At 38.3% G+C, this 17,991-nt stretch overlaps 2 protein-coding genes, 2 long non-coding RNA genes and 1 pseudogene across 5 annotated transcripts; 1 reads left to right on the top strand and 4 right to left on the bottom strand.

Annotated features, from left to right (window-relative positions):
- Window positions 1–892: 892 nt before the first annotated feature.
- Window positions 893–3,405, bottom strand: LOC111201941. The gene is made up of 4 exons (XR_002654884.2): window positions 3,091–3,405; window positions 2,884–2,953; window positions 2,657–2,715; window positions 893–1,138 (listed from the first exon to the last, which is right to left on the bottom strand). It is a non-coding gene; the product is annotated as an uncharacterized LOC111201941 (long non-coding RNA).
- A 335-nt stretch (window positions 3,406–3,740) lies between these two features.
- LOC125580976 lies at window positions 3,741–5,683 on the bottom strand (annotated as a pseudogene).
- A 4,647-nt stretch (window positions 5,684–10,330) lies between these two features.
- LOC106368666 (F-box/LRR-repeat protein At3g48880) lies at window positions 10,331–12,340 on the bottom strand. The gene is made up of 3 exons (XM_013808676.3): window positions 12,206–12,340; window positions 11,174–11,558; window positions 10,331–11,110 (listed from the first exon to the last, which is right to left on the bottom strand). The coding sequence occupies exons 2-3, from the start codon at window positions 11,536–11,538 to the stop codon at window positions 10,546–10,548; spliced, it is 930 nt and encodes a 309-aa protein (XP_013664130.1). The 5' UTR covers window positions 11,539–11,558; window positions 12,206–12,340; the 3' UTR covers window positions 10,331–10,545.
- A 194-nt stretch (window positions 12,341–12,534) lies between these two features.
- LOC111205346 (chaperone protein ClpC2, chloroplastic) lies at window positions 12,535–16,928 on the top strand. Of its 2 annotated transcripts, none has more exons than XM_022701027.2 (10): window positions 12,535–12,672; window positions 13,292–13,878; window positions 13,990–14,105; window positions 14,181–14,303; window positions 14,393–14,578; window positions 14,657–14,872; window positions 14,969–15,186; window positions 15,273–15,348; window positions 15,419–15,508; window positions 15,578–16,928. In XM_022701027.2, exons 2-10 carry the CDS (start codon window positions 13,314–13,316, stop codon window positions 16,769–16,771), a joined length of 2,784 nt encoding a protein of 927 aa, XP_022556748.2. In that variant the 5' UTR covers window positions 12,535–12,672; window positions 13,292–13,313; the 3' UTR covers window positions 16,772–16,928. The 2 variants fall into 2 exon arrangements, with proteins under 2 accessions (XP_022556748.2, XP_022556749.2); XM_022701028.2 differs by lacking the exon at window positions 12,535–12,672 and adding an exon at window positions 12,740–12,757.
- LOC106447535 lies at window positions 16,758–17,477 on the bottom strand. The gene is made up of 2 exons (XR_001288995.3): window positions 17,210–17,477; window positions 16,758–17,118 (listed from the first exon to the last, which is right to left on the bottom strand). It is a non-coding gene; the product is annotated as an uncharacterized LOC106447535 (long non-coding RNA).
- Window positions 17,478–17,991: the final 514 nt, after the last annotated feature.

Raw genomic sequence — 17,991 nt, forward strand, 5'->3', positions numbered from 1 at the left:
ATCAAAGGTGAGTCTAGATAGATGATTAAAGAGGTATGAATTAGTGTTGCATGGTTGAAAATGTAGATGATGTATATGCTTTGTCTCTTGATCAATATTGAATTGGTGAGGTGTTTACTTAGTGTAAACACTTAATAAATATTTATGAATGTTCGTAGAGGTTTATTCTAAACCTTAGTACTTGTTCTCAAGTACTAATATATTATATTATTAAATATATGAGAATAAATCATGTGAAGTCTTATTGTATACTCACTCTCCCGAAAGTTTCCGAATTACCGTGAATTGTTCCTGCGATACGGAACAAGGTCACGAAGACACGATGATGGAGTCGCACCCTGGAGGCCGTGTAACTGCATGCAGCGTTAGATGTTCGATCTTGGAATATCTAATGGAGATGGTGGTTATATTTATTTCCCTGCTAGGGTCGGTTAGCCTTTGTGGTTTTCCGGGTCTAGTCTATATATATTATAAGTATGAGTGAATGGCAGGTGTCGTGGAGGTGATGTTTAAGATAAGATTCACGTCGATGGAAGGATAGGCCTTATATATATTTTTTTATTAGTTATGGAATATATTTCCACTGCATACAAATGAAGTTGATTGCTTGAGGTATTATTAATATACGTTGGAGTGGGGGACTAGGCTCACTGAGTAAACTAGTTACTCATGACTCATTTGTGATGCAGGTAACCAGTAGACGGGAGACCTTACTCTAGGACGGGAAGGAACATCATTAGCCAGCGGTAGTTTTATTATCCTTGCAAAGGCGTTTTGATATTTCTTATGTATAAGATTTGTTGACCGAAAACCTCGAGGTTAATTTATAACAAATTTTGTAAGATGATTTTGAATGATATGTAAAGAATGTTTTTAAAGTACGGGTTCCATATGATATTAGTCCTTGTCCGGACGAACTAACTATCGGGTATTGCTTTTTCGGGTTGAAAAGCCTAGAGTGATATCTGATAGGAGCGTTGGTGTTCTTTGGTTGTTGGTCTAAGGTGATCGGAAGTATTCTGAGAACCTCGGATCGACCATCGAGGAACATCGACCGTGTCATTTCCGGTCATCTAAGATCGGGGGTGTCACACCATCTCTCCTGAGAGAAACACCACCACGAACCAGTTAAAGAAGCCTGCAAAAACACAGTGAAGGGATCAGTACAAGGTCAATACAGAAGCAGAAACAGAAACATGACCATATATCTAATCATTGAAGAAGACAAGCAACACAAGCCGAAGCATTTATATCATCCATAAGTTAAACACGAAACAGAGAGTTCAATTACAACAAATTGAAACAGAGACTAGACCTCAACTTAAACTAATATGAGACAACATAAACTTGAGACAACATTAACTAATTTGAGACAAAATAAACTTGAGCATCCAATCTTAAGACAACAATTCAGAAATCAGCTTTTTCTTCAACGCTTCTTCATACTCAGCAAGCGGTTCTTATTTTGCAATAAGACTTTCGAGTAGCTTCATCCTCCAGAGCCTCTCTTTCATGGAAAAATCCTCCTTCTTGATGCTCCACATGCTCTGAAACTCAGCCGACGCCTTCCCCTCTGCCTTGGTATTTTGCTTACTAAGACCCTTTGAAGCCTTCACACCCGGGGGACGAGTAGTTGCTTGATCAGTATTGGTTTTTGCAGCTTGAGAGGTTGATGATTGTGCGGCCTCGTCACACTTCCTCCTCTTAGAGCTTCTCTCGCATACCATTTTTGGTCATTGCGGAGCTCTTTCCACGCGTGGTCGAGAGTGAATTTCTTGTGGTGGTTGTTGAAGAAGATTTCATGAGCAAGCTTCAGCCATCATTGTCATTCTGACCGCTGCTCTTCTCTCTGGTTGCGGCTTCATACGCGCAACAAAATTTTCCTACCAGATCATTGATCTTGTGCCAACGCTGCTTGCAGTGGCTAGGCTCCCTCACTTCACAACCGGCCAGCTTCGGACTTGCAGCAAAGTAAGCGGCGATTCTCTTCCAGAAAGCACCAGACTTCTGCTCATTCTCCACCACAGGGTCTTTCCTCGTGTTTAACAACGAGCTGATGAGCACTATGTCATCGGTTGGTGTCCAGGTCTGTCGTTCTTTACGTTGCAGGAGCCTCTTCCCCAAAGTGTGAATCTTCACTTCGCTGAGTGAAGAAAACAGGCACTTGTGAGGATGAAACTTCACCACTATCTTGTCCTAAACCGAAAACAATGTCTTGTTGACTATTTAGAAGAACAACGAAATTAGAATTGTGGTTATTGTATGGATAGGAATCCATACCCGACAATTAGAAAGAAGATAAGGGGAGCAAAACGAGAATACGGAAGAGAAGAGAGAATGAGATTGCAGATGAGAAGATAGAGAAGAAAAAGATGAGTTTAATAGACGGAAGAAAAGAGTTACACATTCATGACAGAGAGAAGAGTAATACATTCATGACAGAGAGAAGAGAACCCAACCATATAGACATGACATATATCGAACTCATTCATGACAAACACATCATCGATTTCTATCTAAACATATCTTAAATTTAATACCTTACACAACCATAATCAACCACTAACTAAACCATTTATTACCGTGATGCAACCATAACCACAATCACAAGACTTTAATCAATTGAACCGAGCAAAGACAGAGAGAAATGTAGTACCTGTATTGCTCTTCTATTCCTTTTGTTTGACGAGGCTTGCTCATGACTCCGGATCCATCCTTATTAAAACAGAAAGACAAAAACTTATCAAAAGAATCACAGTATTATATCTTAAATTGATCAAAAATGTTCTTCAATCTCAAGAATCTAAATCATTACACCAAGCCTCCTAACGACAAGCTACTAAACCAATAAGAACAGAAAGCAATACAACAAGATGATCGAACCTTCACTTTGCAGAGAAGATCGATTCTCTCTCCAGAGAATTTATGATTCTCTCTTCAATTGGCCTTTCATCTGCAATTGAAAACACAAAATTAAACAAAACTTGCGACAAGAAATACAAGATCACAATCTAACACATGCATAAACCTTTCGATTGGAGTGAGACAATTGAGGATTTAAACAAAAACCAACAAATTTCAGAGCTTTACCTTTCCATTCTAATGAGCAGCAACCGTCAATTATCGTCGTCGTCGAGGAGAGCCACCGCCGATTCGCTTCGTCGTCGAGGAGAGGAACCCACGCTTTTCGCCGCTTCGTCGAGGACAGGAACCGCCGGTTAGATTCGACTGAGCGACACCCGATGATTTTGTCGTCAGAGAGGAGATCCACCGCCGAGTTGCTTTGTCGTCGTCGTGATCACCCACGATCGTCTAGTCTTCGTCGCGGAGAAACCAAGAGTTTTCGATGTCGAAGCCAAATGATTTTTTTGCTCGCCTCGTATTCTCCTCCCAAAAGCATCTCCACATGACGCGTGGCCAACAAGATGCGGCTCTTCTTCATCTAAATTAAGGGACGTTTCTTAGGTAAATAACCATTTTTCATTTATTTTTTTCCTAATCAGCAATTAAGAACCTCTTAAGAGCTGCCGATAATCATGGATAATCATGGTCTAAGCTTGTATCTCATCAGAAATCCCCTTGAGGGGGCATTTGATACCATATTTAGTTTCCTATGTGCTCTCTTGTTTACTTTAAAAGTTAACAGTTTTAACACAAAAGAAGCATCACAAATAGTTAGAACCTCCATAAGTAGAAACTACTAAACAAGTAGCATGATTTAAATTTCAACAGCAAAACTATCACTGCCAACAAAGAGAATCTGTTTATTAATAGCTAGCTGTTTTACTAACAGTTTTCATGAAATCTACACAATTAAAAAAAAAAAAAGAATTCATAAATCATAGACATTATGTGGAATGGAACAATTCGTACATATAATAACATTGCATAGACACTTATCATAAATGATCATCGTCCACTTTAGGCTCAGAGGATAACGTCTTTCCTAATATTTTCCAAGAACATCCTAAGCTCTCTGGCTTTTCTGCAATGTTCACCATCATCATCAATCATCATCATCATCATCATCATCATCATCTGTCTCTGAATCACTCAGCTCAATCACATTCTCCAGTTTGTGATCAAGGCACTTCTGCTCATGAGACTTCTGTTCTTGATACCTTCTTGACACGTTCCGTGACCGAGCTTCAGGACAAGGGCTTATCAGATCAATGACTTCTGTTTCTGGATAGAATGAATAAGAGCTCGGGCCAACACCGAATCTACGAATGGTCGACCAACCAATACTGGAATTTTCTTTAGCAGGTGAATCGATTAGACGCAAGTAATCATGTTTCTTGGATTTTTGCTGTTCTTTCTCTTGTTCTGCCTCTTCCATGGTGCTTATAGCTAGGGTAGATGTTGAATTAAGATCAATCTGTTGGAGTTGGAGACTGAGTTCGATAAGTGAAGAAGCTTTGGTCGGTGAACTTGTTTCCCTCTCTGTCGATTTAGATTGTTTTTGTTTCGGCTTCTTCTTTTTCTTCTTTGCTTCCATTTTCTCCTTGAACTCTATGATCTTCTCAGGACAAGCCCTGACATAAAACAACAAGGATAAATTGGCAAAACGAATAGTAGGCCAGTTATTCAATGTAAACCAACCGACAAATCTGAACCATTTTCTCAGTGCTATGCGAACAAATAAACAGTAGCTTTTGGCTGCAGATGCGTAGGCTTTTTTAGTAACAAGTAGATATATGAAAGTTTCTATAGCCAAGTCAACCAAATATCGCTGAACTGAGGCTTTTTTTTTTAGTAACAAGTTTGGTCCACAACTGACTAATTTACCTGGAGATCTGTTTACTTTAGACATACTATTTTAGTTCACTTGATTCATCCTGAAATTAAAGTTTTTGCAATAAAAGCCAAACAAAACAGCAGGGCTTGATCAATGTCAACCACCTAAAGCTAAATGTCTATCTGAATCCTTGAGTAAATGGGTGAAAGGTCTGACTTTGATCATTATCGTTACCTTTCTACAAGATCTGCAGGAACAATGGAAGCCTCTAACCCTTCTAGATCATTCCATGAGACTTCGAAACATTCTCGTCCCTGTACTTTGCGAGTCTTTATAATTTCAGACACCGGGCACTTCTCTGGCACCTGCGGCTGCAGAATAATAATTCGTGCACGAGTTAAGACATGTTCTTGTTTAATGTCCAACTGAATTACGTAAGGGGGAGCCAATCGACTTTTAAGCTGTTGGTTTTTTCTAAAAGCAAGACGCCAGAACCAAGATGAATTTTGAGATAACAAGTTTTTTCTAATGTCTGAATCAACAACTTCCTTTACCAATCCATAAAATTTTATGTACCGTATCAATTTCGCACAACTTATGTAGTTGCTTCAACGGAGAGTCCGATTATTGGGGACAAAGATCTATAGCAAATAACTTGCAGTGAGAGAGAAAAAGGTACCTTGTGGAGAGGACGGTTAACGCCAACCTCAGTTGATCTTGATTGCAGAATAGCATACCTTCTCAGCTTTCTTTCAGCAATTTTTGGAAGAATGTATTCATCTGAAAGATAGAGAAAAAAGAAGAACGTAGGTTCCACAAAAGTCTCTAGTGGGTCAGTCAGTCTTGAAATGTGTTCCATAGAATAGAAGAGAAAGGGCCCGGGGTACATGAAGAGAAGAATTGGGTTTAGCGGTAATGACATAAGCCAAAGCTAGATCACCGGAGTTTAGGCAGAAAATGCAAACAACAAGGAATAGAAGACATACACATATAAATCAAAAGTGATACTGTTTTCTCAGAGGGCCACTCAAAGAACTGATGGCATATCTCCTGTAAATTGGTGCGCTGGAAAGTAATTTCAGCCAGAGCCCTGCAAACACACAGTATTTAAATTCATATCACTTAGTTTCTTCTTCCGTATCTAAAATATACATTCAACATTTTCTAAAGTTCATTAATCTCCAAGGTTAACATATATTCCTGCTCTACATATAAGTTCATTTGAGGAAGCATTTGATTCCACCTTTGGTTTCCTTTGTGCTCTCTTGTGTATTTTAAGTAATTAGTTTGACACAAACAAGCAACACTAATAGTTAGAAGCTTCATCTGTATTCTGTAGAAACTGCAAACAATGCATGTAACATGACTTATTTCAGAACAAAATCGGTGATCCCTTATTGCTAGCTCCACGCATAGAGTTATATTAGAGGCGCGCAGAACTATGCGAGTTTTTATGATTGGGCAACTTAGAACATGTGGTAATCCAGTTAAGCTAGAAGCTGTATTAGAGTCTGTTTTGTGGCACTTGGGATTCATGAACGCATCAATCAGACAATCACCTCTTTGATTTGTTCCAATCCTTTTGGATCACGATTACTTCCTAAACTAAATTGCCATTACGGAAATAGCTTCAATGGGAAATTTTTTTCTTTGGAGAAACAACAATATCATATCGCAGATCACAAGAAGTTCTTATCTTTACCTTTTTGTGGTCCTCGTTCTGCCTCCAATAAGATTCATGGAGAGTTTCAGGATCCTGGTTAGGGCCTCATCACACCGACATTCCTCATAGACTCAATGGGATCTTTGATGAAATAATATTATATTTTTGTGTGTAAAGCTTTAACCATTCAAGTTATTTTGTATGCTTATATTGTTATAATATAATGTTCTAAATTTTGATTAAGTAAAGAAAATTTCAGAACCAAAGCTACTTCACTAATCAATCTTAGTACATAAATTAATATTTTTAACTATATAGATTATTTCTTATTAACTACATATTCTTAACTACAATGTGTAAAAACATTCTTCAATTTTACTGTCCTTCTTCTTGCCCTCGTTGTCTAGCCAAATTCTTTGCCAATTGTTTCCTCTTGAATTTTTATTCTCCTCGTCAATTGCTTATCATGAGGAAGCAACTCCATGAGCTCTTGAGATGGATTTGGTTCCCAATCAAGCCATCCAATCTGATTTCAGAGAACCATAATGAATCTGTGCAACATTTCTTCGCTGACCATGGAGAAAATCCAATTCAAAAATGTACTTTATTTTCTCCACCATTGACAATGATATTGTGTTCATCAGATTTTCTACTATCTTCTTCATATGACGAATTAGAAGATCATCATTAGCAGCATCCTTAGTTGATCCAACGTAGAAAAGAGGCATATCTTGTTCAACATGGTGTCCCTGTGCTTAAAAAAGATCCTAATGGGGTCGTGTTGGTCCTCACAGCCATCATAGTAAACCTTGAACACCACTGGACCCATGTAGTTGAAAGAGCTCAAATGAGAAGCCAACTTGATGTTGAATGTCGAGAATTCTGTATCATAAGAGATACTAATATTTTCAGCATAAAAATAAATAATGTTGCTCCTGCTTTTGAAGACTTCTGGGCAAAGTAACGCCATGATTTCAGAGGAATCTTCGCGAAAGAGAAGAATCGCCGAAAAGAGCTCTCGGAAACAAAATGAATTAGGTCAGCAGACCCTCGAGAAGTTGTTTGTCTTGGCCATGCAAAACAACTAACTCCTCGATATACTAATGGTCTCCACTAATGATGTTATGGTCGGTAGATTTGTCATTATCTTTTATCATACGTTTAATGAGAATAACATCAATTGCATCTTTCTCAGTTGAGTTCACATGAAAATAGTCATATGTTGTTGAATCATGTACACGTTTAATTTAGTTTTCCTTAAAATAAGGAAAAAATAATATTATTTTGGTGAAAGTTTTCAGACAAGTAAATATTTAAAATACTAACATTTGATAAAAGTTTGCCCAAATTTTGATAATTCTTTATGTATAAACATTTATCTTTAATGTGATGTGACCTAATCTAACATTTTATAAACATATCCTCCACATTTTTTTTTCTTCAGTCTTTGTAATTATTTTCTTCTCTTTCAATGGTGTTTTCATTCTTTTAAATGTTTTCGTCTTTTATCATGTCTTTTTCTTCTGATGTTTTCATGTCATATATTTTTATTTTTGATTGAAATCCAAGACATGGGGTGAATGTACATATTGTTATGTTTACCAATTCTTAGTTCTTCATCTTTTATTATGCCTTATTCTTTAATGTTTTCACATTTTCGATTGAAAATCCCAAGATCTAGGGCTACATGTAAACTTTATTTTATTTTGCGACAAATTTCAAATAGAATAGATCAATTGATAATTCATCATTTTTATATATTCCTCTCTAATGTTTTCATATCATATCTTTTGTCTTCGATTGAATTTCTCAGATTCAGAATGAATGTAAATTTGATCATGCTTTACCAAATTTTGGTTCTTCATCTCTTATCATGTCTTCTTCTCTAATGTTTCCATATCTTCGATTGAAATGCCAAAAATCCAGAGGCTGAATGTAAACTTTATTTTTTTTGCAACAAATTTCTAATAGAATAAATCAATTGCATATTCAATTTTTTTTATCTTTTAGATGTTTCGATCTTGTTCTTGATTATCATGTATTTCTTAATATCTTTTGTCCTCTCTGCTTCTTCTTTAGTGTTTTTCATATTGTATTTTGTTATAAATATGAAAGCTTATTTTAGGTTTTCAACAAAATTCTAATAGAATATTTAATTACAAATTCATTATTTTTCAATTTTAAACGTTTTGATCTTTTATTGTTCGTGATTATCATGTTTTGTAATGTTATTTTCTTCCCCTTAAAAATTTATGCAATTCTTTTAATCTTTTTCTCTATGATGACTATGTCTGACTTGCCTTGAACCTTTCAGATACAAAAAAATGATTTTGTACTATAATACCAAAAGTTTACATAAAGTGTACTATTTTGATGCGTCTAGAAGGTTTAATACAACGATTTTGAAGAAGAAAACAATCCAATGGACAATGATGCTATGATAGCACAAGACATTCGTGTCCTATATATGCCCATTAATTTGATGCTTATTAAACCCATGAACGAGGATACTGATATTTCCAACGACCATGGTCATAAATCACAAAGATGGCCAAATGGACATAAATGTTATCTTGATCTACTCCCAAGCTTACTTAAGAAGAAAATGAGCTCATGACCTTTCTATGCTTGAGTACGCATATATAGGCTTGAGATTTTTATCCGAGATCCGGATCTCGAATCCGATCCGAAAATCCGGAGGGGCCAAATCCGGATCCGGAAAGTAAAATGTTGGATCCGTCAAAGCCGGATCCGTATGCGTAATTTTTATTAATAATTATTTCAAAAATAACAATATCTATATATAAAAACTAATTTTATTTATTATATTTTCATTTTATAATAGTATATATAAATTTTGTAATATTATACATAGAAATAATTAAAAACATTATATACATTTTATTTTTAAATTATTGTTAATATTTCATATATATTAATATTATTTTTATTTATTTGAAGAATCAAAATCCGAATCCGGATATCCGCCGGATATTACAATTTTTAGAAGGATATCCGACACCCCGATATCCGATAACCCCAGATCCAGATAAAGATAGTAAAATGATGAATCCTTCGGATAAGGATCCGGATACCTTAAAATTCTCCGGATACCCGATCCGTTCCTGGCTTATTTATATATATATTTTTTATTTTATTTTTTATCAGAGAAGATATGTTTTGCCTTTATGGATTCGGCTTTTCTCGTTCTTGCTTGTGTACATACTAAACGATAGACAATCTAAGTACACAAAATAATTCTACCATAAAGCCCTGGTCACATTATTCAAAGTAAAGAAAATACATAGAAGAAGATAACACATATATAATTTTCAAAAAAAGATAACACATATATAACAGTTGTTATGTTTTCGAGAGTCAAAAAAGAGATGCTGCTTACTTTACTCTAGGTAAATAATAGAAGTGTTGGAACTAAGTTTCTTTTCCGTAGATTGGAGACTAAATGTTTGCACTTTACTCTTCTTCTTGACCTTTCACCACGTGTACATTCCTCGTAGGAACAAGGAGCAGTCGAGTTGAACATCTCAAACACTTACTTGGTTGGTTTAGGTTTTGAATAACGCGTACTCAAATAAGCAATATGCTTCTAACACGACCTTGAAAGTAGTCACTACCAAACATGAGCACCAGAGCTATGTGTAACTTCAAGGAAGAAATTTTGTATAAATAACCTTGTAGAATGATGAAACACCATAGAAAACATCTCAATGTTCTTTGAGCTGTAGCAACATTTTCGCGTCTACTAATGCAACTAAAATAAATTTGATTATTTAAAACTAAAATGTTGCAGTGGGACACTAGTCAATAGTCATGCTTTAGCTGATCAGACCATTTGGTAATAACACGGTTAAACATGCAAAGCTAATGACTAAAATATACTTTTGAATTCTGTGTCTGCCAAAAAGCCATGAATAAAACATATTAGAAATTGTTTGTTTTTATTTATTTTCCTACTCATGTCAAGGTTTGGTGATCTAGAATTGATCACTAAATACAAACTTTTTGGCATTGCCTACATTTATATACACGCAATAAACGTTCAAAACCAAAAACAACCAACAAAAAAAAAAGAGAAACACACAAACAATGAAAGATGGAAGCAGTAGTAAGTCAGATACACCAATCAAAGATGAAGAGAGCTCACTTCATCAACTTTCCACTCTCCTTCTTCATACTTATACCATCTCACAATCCCTTCATCATTCTCAGTCCTCTGACACATCACACAAGTCTCATGCTCCATACAAGTCAAGAACCTCTTCAGCCTCGAAGCTTTCTCAAGTATCGTCTTATCCAGCTCTCTAACAATCACTTTCTGCTGCGGTTGCCACACGCTGTACTCCACCAGGTAAGAGTGGGATATGTTGAGCACTTCAAGATCAGGTAACCCGTCGAGGATCTTTATGAGTGCTTCCCGCTTGATCGCGGAGCATCTAAGGCTGAGTGTTTTGAGGTTAGGGAGGTAAGTGATGAGCGTGTTTGCAAAGAAGATCTCGAACGGTCCCATGATCTTGAGCTCCTTAAAGTTCTTGCAGTTCTTGGCGATCTCTGTTAAGAGGTAAGGCGGGTTTGCGATGCTAGGCATTGTTAGTGACTCGAGATCTTTCCAGATCCTTATGGCTTTGCATATTCCAGTCTTCTTTATTCTGTTCCAAGCCGGAAGGACAATCCGTCTCAACCCTGGACACCTACAAAAGATTTAAAAATATAAGCAAAGCTGAATCTTAAGACTCAAAAGTACGACTGGTTACCTCTCTGCGGTGTAAGTAAGCTGATCATCACTCAAGAACAAGTTGAAATGGAAAACCAAGGCCCTCGTGTTGCCTCCACTGAGATTCATGGAGAGTTTCAGGATCCGGGTGAGGGCCTCATCGGAGCGACGCTCCACGTAGACGTAAGGCTCTAAAGGGATCTTGATGAAGCTAGATCTCATGTGGGAGAGATCAAGAGTCTTCCAGAGGATGGGATCGCAACAAGCAGCTCTCCAACCACTACAGACATGAGCTAAACCCGAAGTCAACTCAAAGATGCTAAACTTCTGGAAGATGCGGACTAAGATGTCAGTGTCCAGCTCTTCCCATCTACTCCCTCGACGACTCTCATACCCTTCTTCCATATCTCTATTGCTCTAGTACCCTAACAAAGAAGGTTTAATCAAAAAAACTGTTCTTAGTATCCTTCACAAGATCTTGTTAAATAGGGAAAAATCAACCCAAAAAAAAAAAAAAAACGGAAAAGACGAATCAAGTGTCTTAATTCTCTTAATAAATATGAGAGATTGTACTCAATCAATGCAAGAAAGAAACTGAAGCAAAGAGAGAAGACACAAACGTCAGCAAAACTTTTTGGGGCCTCTTGTCACAAACAGAGTATTAATAAAAAAAACCTATTCAAACGAACCCTCAGAGTCACAAAAACGAAAAGACTTGTCCAAGATCGGACAATTAACTCAGAGAAACACGGAAGGACCAAGATCGTCAAAACACAGAAAGAAACCGAACTAATCGAAAGCAGAGTAATTCGAAAACAGAGATGACTAAGATCGTTAAAACTGAGAAAGGAACCGAACTAATCGAAAACAGAGAGAGGAGTAAGATCGAAAACCGCTCTCTAAACATGAACCGATCTGATCTATTGACATTCCTAAAATTGAGTCGAATTGAAAACGTATAAACCGACATAGATCTCAATTCACAAGCAAACTAAAAGGATAAGATCAAAGAAGAAGAAGAAGAAAGGTGAAAGACACACGCAAAGTGGTGGGGAGTGAGAAATTTAAGAACCTTGGAAGAGCAAATAATCGTAGGCAGCGACGAGGACACCGTAACTCATCTCTTTCTTTAGCCGATGAAAGTAGATATGAAAAGAAAAAAAAAAAAAAAAAGGAGTTTGTTGTCGTCACAACGACCGGTTTTGATTTTTGGTTTGTTTGATTTTTTTTTTTTTGTTTTGGTTCGGAGAAAACCGGTTTGTCTAAACCCAAACCCTTAAAATCCCTGAAGACAAAAAGGTAATTAAATCTGACGGCGCAAAACACACATGAGTGATCTAACGGCTTTTATGTAACGTTGTTAGGTGGGTGACATGTTATGAACGGCTGCGATGCAGTTTAGACGACGAGACAGAGTTAGATAAAAACGAGAGAGAGAGAGAGAAGCAAAAGTAATCTCCTTTGTTTGGTCTTCCGCTACCTATCTCTTTCCCCAGACGGGCCGCGACCATTACAAGAGTCTCTCTCGCACTTTAGACGGTAAAACCTAAAACCCTCTTCTCTGCCTCCATTAATTTTACGAGAGGTTTCTGTTTCTGTGTCGTGTTAACTTTGAAAGGTAAAGGTGAGGACTTTTTATTAAAATCTTCAGGTTGTTCCTTAGGTTCCATTTTTGAGTTTTAGTAATCTGGGTTCTCTTGTATTCAGTTGAGAAAAATGTTTACTTGGGGATTAGGGTTTTGTATTTGTTCAAAGATGTATGCTTTGGTTGCTGGGTATAACTTCTTATAGTGATACTGTTCTGCTCTTAGTTGGTGGACTGAGTTATGCCTTTTTTGTGCCAGAGAGAGAGAGAGCTCTTTCTATAAACGGGTTTAAGAGTATGATTAGCTTCAATCTCTCCGTGTCTCCAAAATGATAACTCTCGACAGACACTTGTTGGATTTGGCGTCTGGCTTTTAATTAGACGTATAAGTGAAAGGCTTAGCTTTTGGTTTACCTAGAGCTTTTTGATTGCTTCTCTCTCTCTCTTCTTCTTCTTGTGATGTTTGCCTTCTCTTTTCACAGAATGAAAGCCAAAACTTTCTCTTCTTCTGTCTTGTCTTTTATTTTGGTCTATAAGAGCTACAACTTATGATTTACCGTTTACCCAATGCAGCCTCCATCCAACTCTTCCCATCATGGCTAGGCTCTTGGCTAATTTCACAGCCCGTCCTTTACTTGGTCCCGGAAGACATGTTCAGTCCGACGAATATAGAAAACCAAGACGATGTGTGAAGATGATGTACACTTCTCAAACGCCGGTTTTGAGCATCCAGAGCTTCTCAGGGTTAAGGTCTGCCAATGCAGTGGATCTAATAGCAAGGCCTGCTCATGGTTTCTTTAGTAAAGTTAACCTTCAAATCTCATCCCGCAAAGGAAAAGCTAGCCGATGTGTGACTACAAAAGCCATGTTTGAGCGGTTCACCGAGAAAGCTATCAAGGTCATAATGCTGTCTCAAGAGGAAGCTCGGAGACTTGGCCATAACTTTGTTGGCACTGAGCAGATACTGTTGGGTCTCATTGGGGAAGGGACTGGAATCGCTGCAAAGGTTCTTAAATCAATGGGGATCAATCTTAAAGATTCTCGCGTGGAGGTGGAGAAGATCATTGGGAGAGGCAGTGGATTCGTGGCTGTGGAGATCCCATTCACTCCTCGTGCAAAGCGTGTCCTGGAGTTGTCTCTAGAGGAAGCTCGACAACTCGGTAAGAGCCTGTCCTGGATCTGTTTCTGTATTACTTGAGCTTTTTAGTGATGAAACTTACAGCATGTCTCTTGCTAATTTGGCAACCTTTTTGTTGTTATTTAAACTATAGGGCATAACTACATTGGGTCAGAGCATCTTCTGCTTGGTCTTCTTCGTGAAGGGGAAGGTGTTGCAGCTCGTGTCCTGGAGAATTTGGGTGTAGATGCTAGTAACATCCGGACGCAGGTAAATGCATCAATCTGAGTCCTCACAGCCATGTTTTGTCGTTGGAAACAGTTTCTTGATTACATTTTGAGTCAGGTTATACGTATGGTCGGAGAAAACAATGAAGTGACCGCAAGCGTTGGTGGAGGATCCAGCGGAAACAGCAAGATGCCAACCCTAGAAGAGTATGGGACTAACTTAACTAAACTAGCAGAGGAGGTAATAAAAATGGCTTACTTAACACTCATCTTGAAGAAACTCTCAAGAAAGTGTAATGTTAAGCTTTGGTTTTCCACTTTCTATTACAGGGCAAACTAGATCCGGTTGTGGGAAGGCAGCCACAGATTGAACGAGTGGTCCAGATCTTGGCTCGAAGAACCAAGAACAACCCTTGTCTAATTGGAGAACCTGGAGTTGGCAAGACAGCAATAGCTGAAGGACTCGCACAGAGAATAGCCAGTGGTGATGTTCCTGAAACAATTGAGGGGAAGACGGTAAACAAAATATTCTCCCATTGGATCATCTATAATGTGTTTAAGATGCTGAGAAGAGTGTTTACCTTTACTTTCCAGGTTATAACCCTTGATATGGGTCTTCTAGTGGCTGGAACAAAGTACCGTGGAGAATTCGAGGAAAGATTGAAGAAGCTTATGGAGGAGATCAGGCAAAGTGATGACATCATTCTGTTTATCGATGAAGTGCACACTCTGATCGGTGCAGGAGCCGCTGAAGGTGCCATTGATGCTGCCAACATCTTAAAGCCAGCTCTTGCCAGAGGTGAATTGCAGGTAAAGAATATCCTCATTCTTTCTATTGGTCAAAATGTAATGTTAACTAAAAATGGAAACTTTTAAGTTTATATACATATATTTTTATGGTTGTAGTGTATTGGTGCAACAACATTGGATGAGTACAGAAAGCATATTGAAAAAGATCCTGCGTTGGAGAGAAGGTTCCAGCCTGTGAAGGTACCTGAACCAACTGTAGATGAAGCTATACAGATCTTGCACGGTCTCCGTGAGAGATATGAGATCCACCACAAGCTCAGGTACACTGATGAAGCCTTGGTTGCTGCTGCGCAGTTGTCACATCAGTACATCAGGTTTTTGTTTCTTCCTGTTTTCAGCACAGTTTCTTAGACAAGTTTGCAGCCTTTACTCAACCCTGTTTCTTCTCTTGAATGAATAGTGATCGGTTTCTTCCAGACAAAGCCATTGACTTGATTGATGAAGCTGGGTCTCGAGTTCGACTACGCCATGCTCAGGTTTATTATCAGAAGATTGTCTTTTATATCTTTTTGAGTTTATTCAGAGTGGAATTGTGTGTATGTTTAGGTCCCTGAGGAAGCTAGAGAGCTTGAAAAGCAACTCAGACAGATCACAAAGGAGAAGAATGAAGCTGTGAGAGGCCAAGACTTTGAGAAGGTATCGTCTTCGAGTTTGTCTTACTGTCTATAAACCCAAGATTGGTGTTTACAGTTTCTTCTCCAACAGGCTGGTTCTCACCGTGACCGGGAAATAGAGCTTAGGGCCGAGATAGCTGCTGTTTTAGCCAAAGGCAAAGAAGTGAGCAAAGCTGAGACTGAAGCTGGCGAAGGAGGACCTACTGTCACTGAATCCGACATCCAACACATTGTCTCCACCTGGACAGGAATCCCTGTAGAGAAAGTCTCGTCCGATGAATCTAGCCGTCTTCTCAAGATGGAGCAGACACTTCACACTAGAGTCATTGGCCAAGACGAAGCTGTCAAAGCCATTAGCCGGGCCATCAGACGTGCGCGTGTTGGACTCAAGAACCCGAACCGCCCAATAGCAAGCTTCATCTTCTCTGGTCCAACCGGTGTGGGGAAATCAGAGCTTGCCAAAGCCTTGGCTGCTTACTACTTCGGTTCAGAGGAAGCAATGATCCGTCTCGACATGAGTGAGTTCATGGAACGACACACCGTCTCAAAACTCATCGGTTCACCTCCTGGTTACGTAGGGTACACGGAAGGAGGTCAGTTAACGGAGGCAGTTCGACGCAGGCCTTACACGCTTGTCCTCTTTGACGAAATCGAGAAAGCCCATCCTGATGTTTTCAACATGATGCTTCAGATCCTAGAAGACGGGAGACTCACTGACAGCAAAGGAAGAACTGTGGATTTCAAGAACACGCTTCTGATCATGACATCAAACGTAGGAAGCAGCGTGATTGAAAAGGGCGGTAGAAGAATCGGGTTTGATCTGGACTACGACGAGAAAGACAGCAGCTACAACAGGATCAAGAGCTTGGTCACTGAGGAACTGAAACAGTATTTCAGACCGGAGTTCTTGAACAGGTTAGATGAGATGATTGTTTTCAGACAGCTGACGAAGCTGGAAGTGAAGGAGATTGCTGATATAATGCTTAAAGAAGTAGTGGTGAGGCTTATGGACAAAGAGATTGAGCTTCAAGTGACCGAGAGGTTTAAAGAGAGAGTTGTGGATGAAGGGTTTGATCCGAGCTACGGTGCGAGGCCGCTGAGAAGAGCGATAATGAGGCTGTTGGAAGATAGCATGGCGGAGAAGATGCTTTCAAGGGAGATTAAAGATGGAGATTCAGTGATTGTTGATGTTGATGCTGAAGGAAGTGTGGTTGTGTTGACTGGTAAGAGTGGAGGTGGTAGTGTTGCTGAAGAAGCCATGGAAGATCCTATTCTTGTCTTGTAGAAGGAATGAGAAGTGTTCTAGAGATTTTTGTTTTAGCTTTTTTTCTTCGATCTGGATATTGATTGCTTGTGTTATGTTGCAGTGTTTTTTTTTTTCCTTTTCACAAAGCTTGTTGGACTTGAGATTTGCCAAAATAAGAACACCAAAGCTTACACAATCAAGTGTGTGAAAAAAATGGATGGCACACAGATTCTATGTGAAACTTACGTGAAGAGAAGAAATAATATACATTTACTATGAATCAGCATCGAGAAGCTGATCAATTTCTCTATCAGTAGGAGATGGAAGCTGATCAATTTCTCTTCGAGAAGCTTCCCATAGCTGTTGCTCTATCAATCCTCTTTCCACTAAAGACGAGAGCAAAATCGAAACACTTTAGTTTCATCATATTAAGCTTTTCAAGTAAAAGTCAGGAGTGGAAACGAAGTGTGATTGTACCATCTAAGGAATCGTGAGAAGTCGTAGATTTCCCGCTGCTACGGCTGATCCACAGATGGAGACGTTCTTCTGCTATGTCTTCTTCCACACCGTGTAACTTCGCTCTGCCCCAGAAGTACATCAGCCATCTTACATAAAAAAGGACACATTATTTTGCATTTGATGAGTCTAATTTCTTTGAGTGGAGGCGTTGGGTAATCTTTTCTTACATGTAGCTGAAGTAGTGAACACACTAAGAAATGAAGCAAAAATGGTTTCGGGTCTAAAATAGTTGGTTTCGATTTTTACAAAAGTTAACTGGGTTGTTACTGTTTTATTTAACAACTCATGTACATATGTCCCCAGAAATATAAACGTGTTAGAGCATGATTAACGCATAGAGGTTCTTATTTTATTTTTATTTTTTTTGTCTTAATAAAAAAAAAAAAATTAAACGGCGAACCAGTCGCGGATCGCTATGTGTCAGTGGGGTCCGTGAACAGTACAAAAATCTACCCACAATCAGTTCTTATTTTGCATATACAGAAGACGAATCTTGTGCTTTTTGTGGGGTCCAGGCTACATTTTTCTTGTGTTAAGAAAGTTTGTTACAATTTTGTATAACCATTCAAATTTGATTAAATATAGTAAATGTATAACAAATAAAAGTCTATCGAATCCTAGTTATTATTTTTCAAAATTAAATAAATTTGACAAATTTGTTAGAGTAAGTCTGTCAAAATTAAGGAAATATAAAGAGAAATAAATTTGTCCAAAATAAGTCTATGACTACATAAAACATA

This window comes from Brassica napus, chromosome C1, assembly GCF_020379485.1.
Source record: "Brassica napus cultivar Da-Ae chromosome C1, Da-Ae, whole genome shotgun sequence".
Taxonomy (NCBI): Eukaryota; Viridiplantae; Streptophyta; class Magnoliopsida; order Brassicales; family Brassicaceae; genus Brassica; species Brassica napus.

Coding starts and splice junctions, on each gene's coding strand:
- LOC106368666 (XM_013808676.3), bottom strand. CDS start 11,538: ATGGAAGAAGGGTATGAGAGTCGTCGAGGGAGTAGATGGGAAGAGCTG. Junction 11,111..11,173: donor CTTACTTACACCGCAGAGAG/GTAACCAGTCGT, acceptor AATCTTTTGTAG/GTGTCCAGGGTTGAGACGGA.
- LOC111205346 (XM_022701027.2), top strand. CDS start 13,314: ATGGCTAGGCTCTTGGCTAATTTCACAGCCCGTCCTTTACTTGGTCCC. Junction 14,106..14,180: donor CTAGTAACATCCGGACGCAG/GTAAATGCATCA, acceptor ATTTTGAGTCAG/GTTATACGTATGGTCGGAGA. Junction 14,579..14,656: donor AAACAATTGAGGGGAAGACG/GTAAACAAAATA, acceptor TTTACTTTCCAG/GTTATAACCCTTGATATGGG.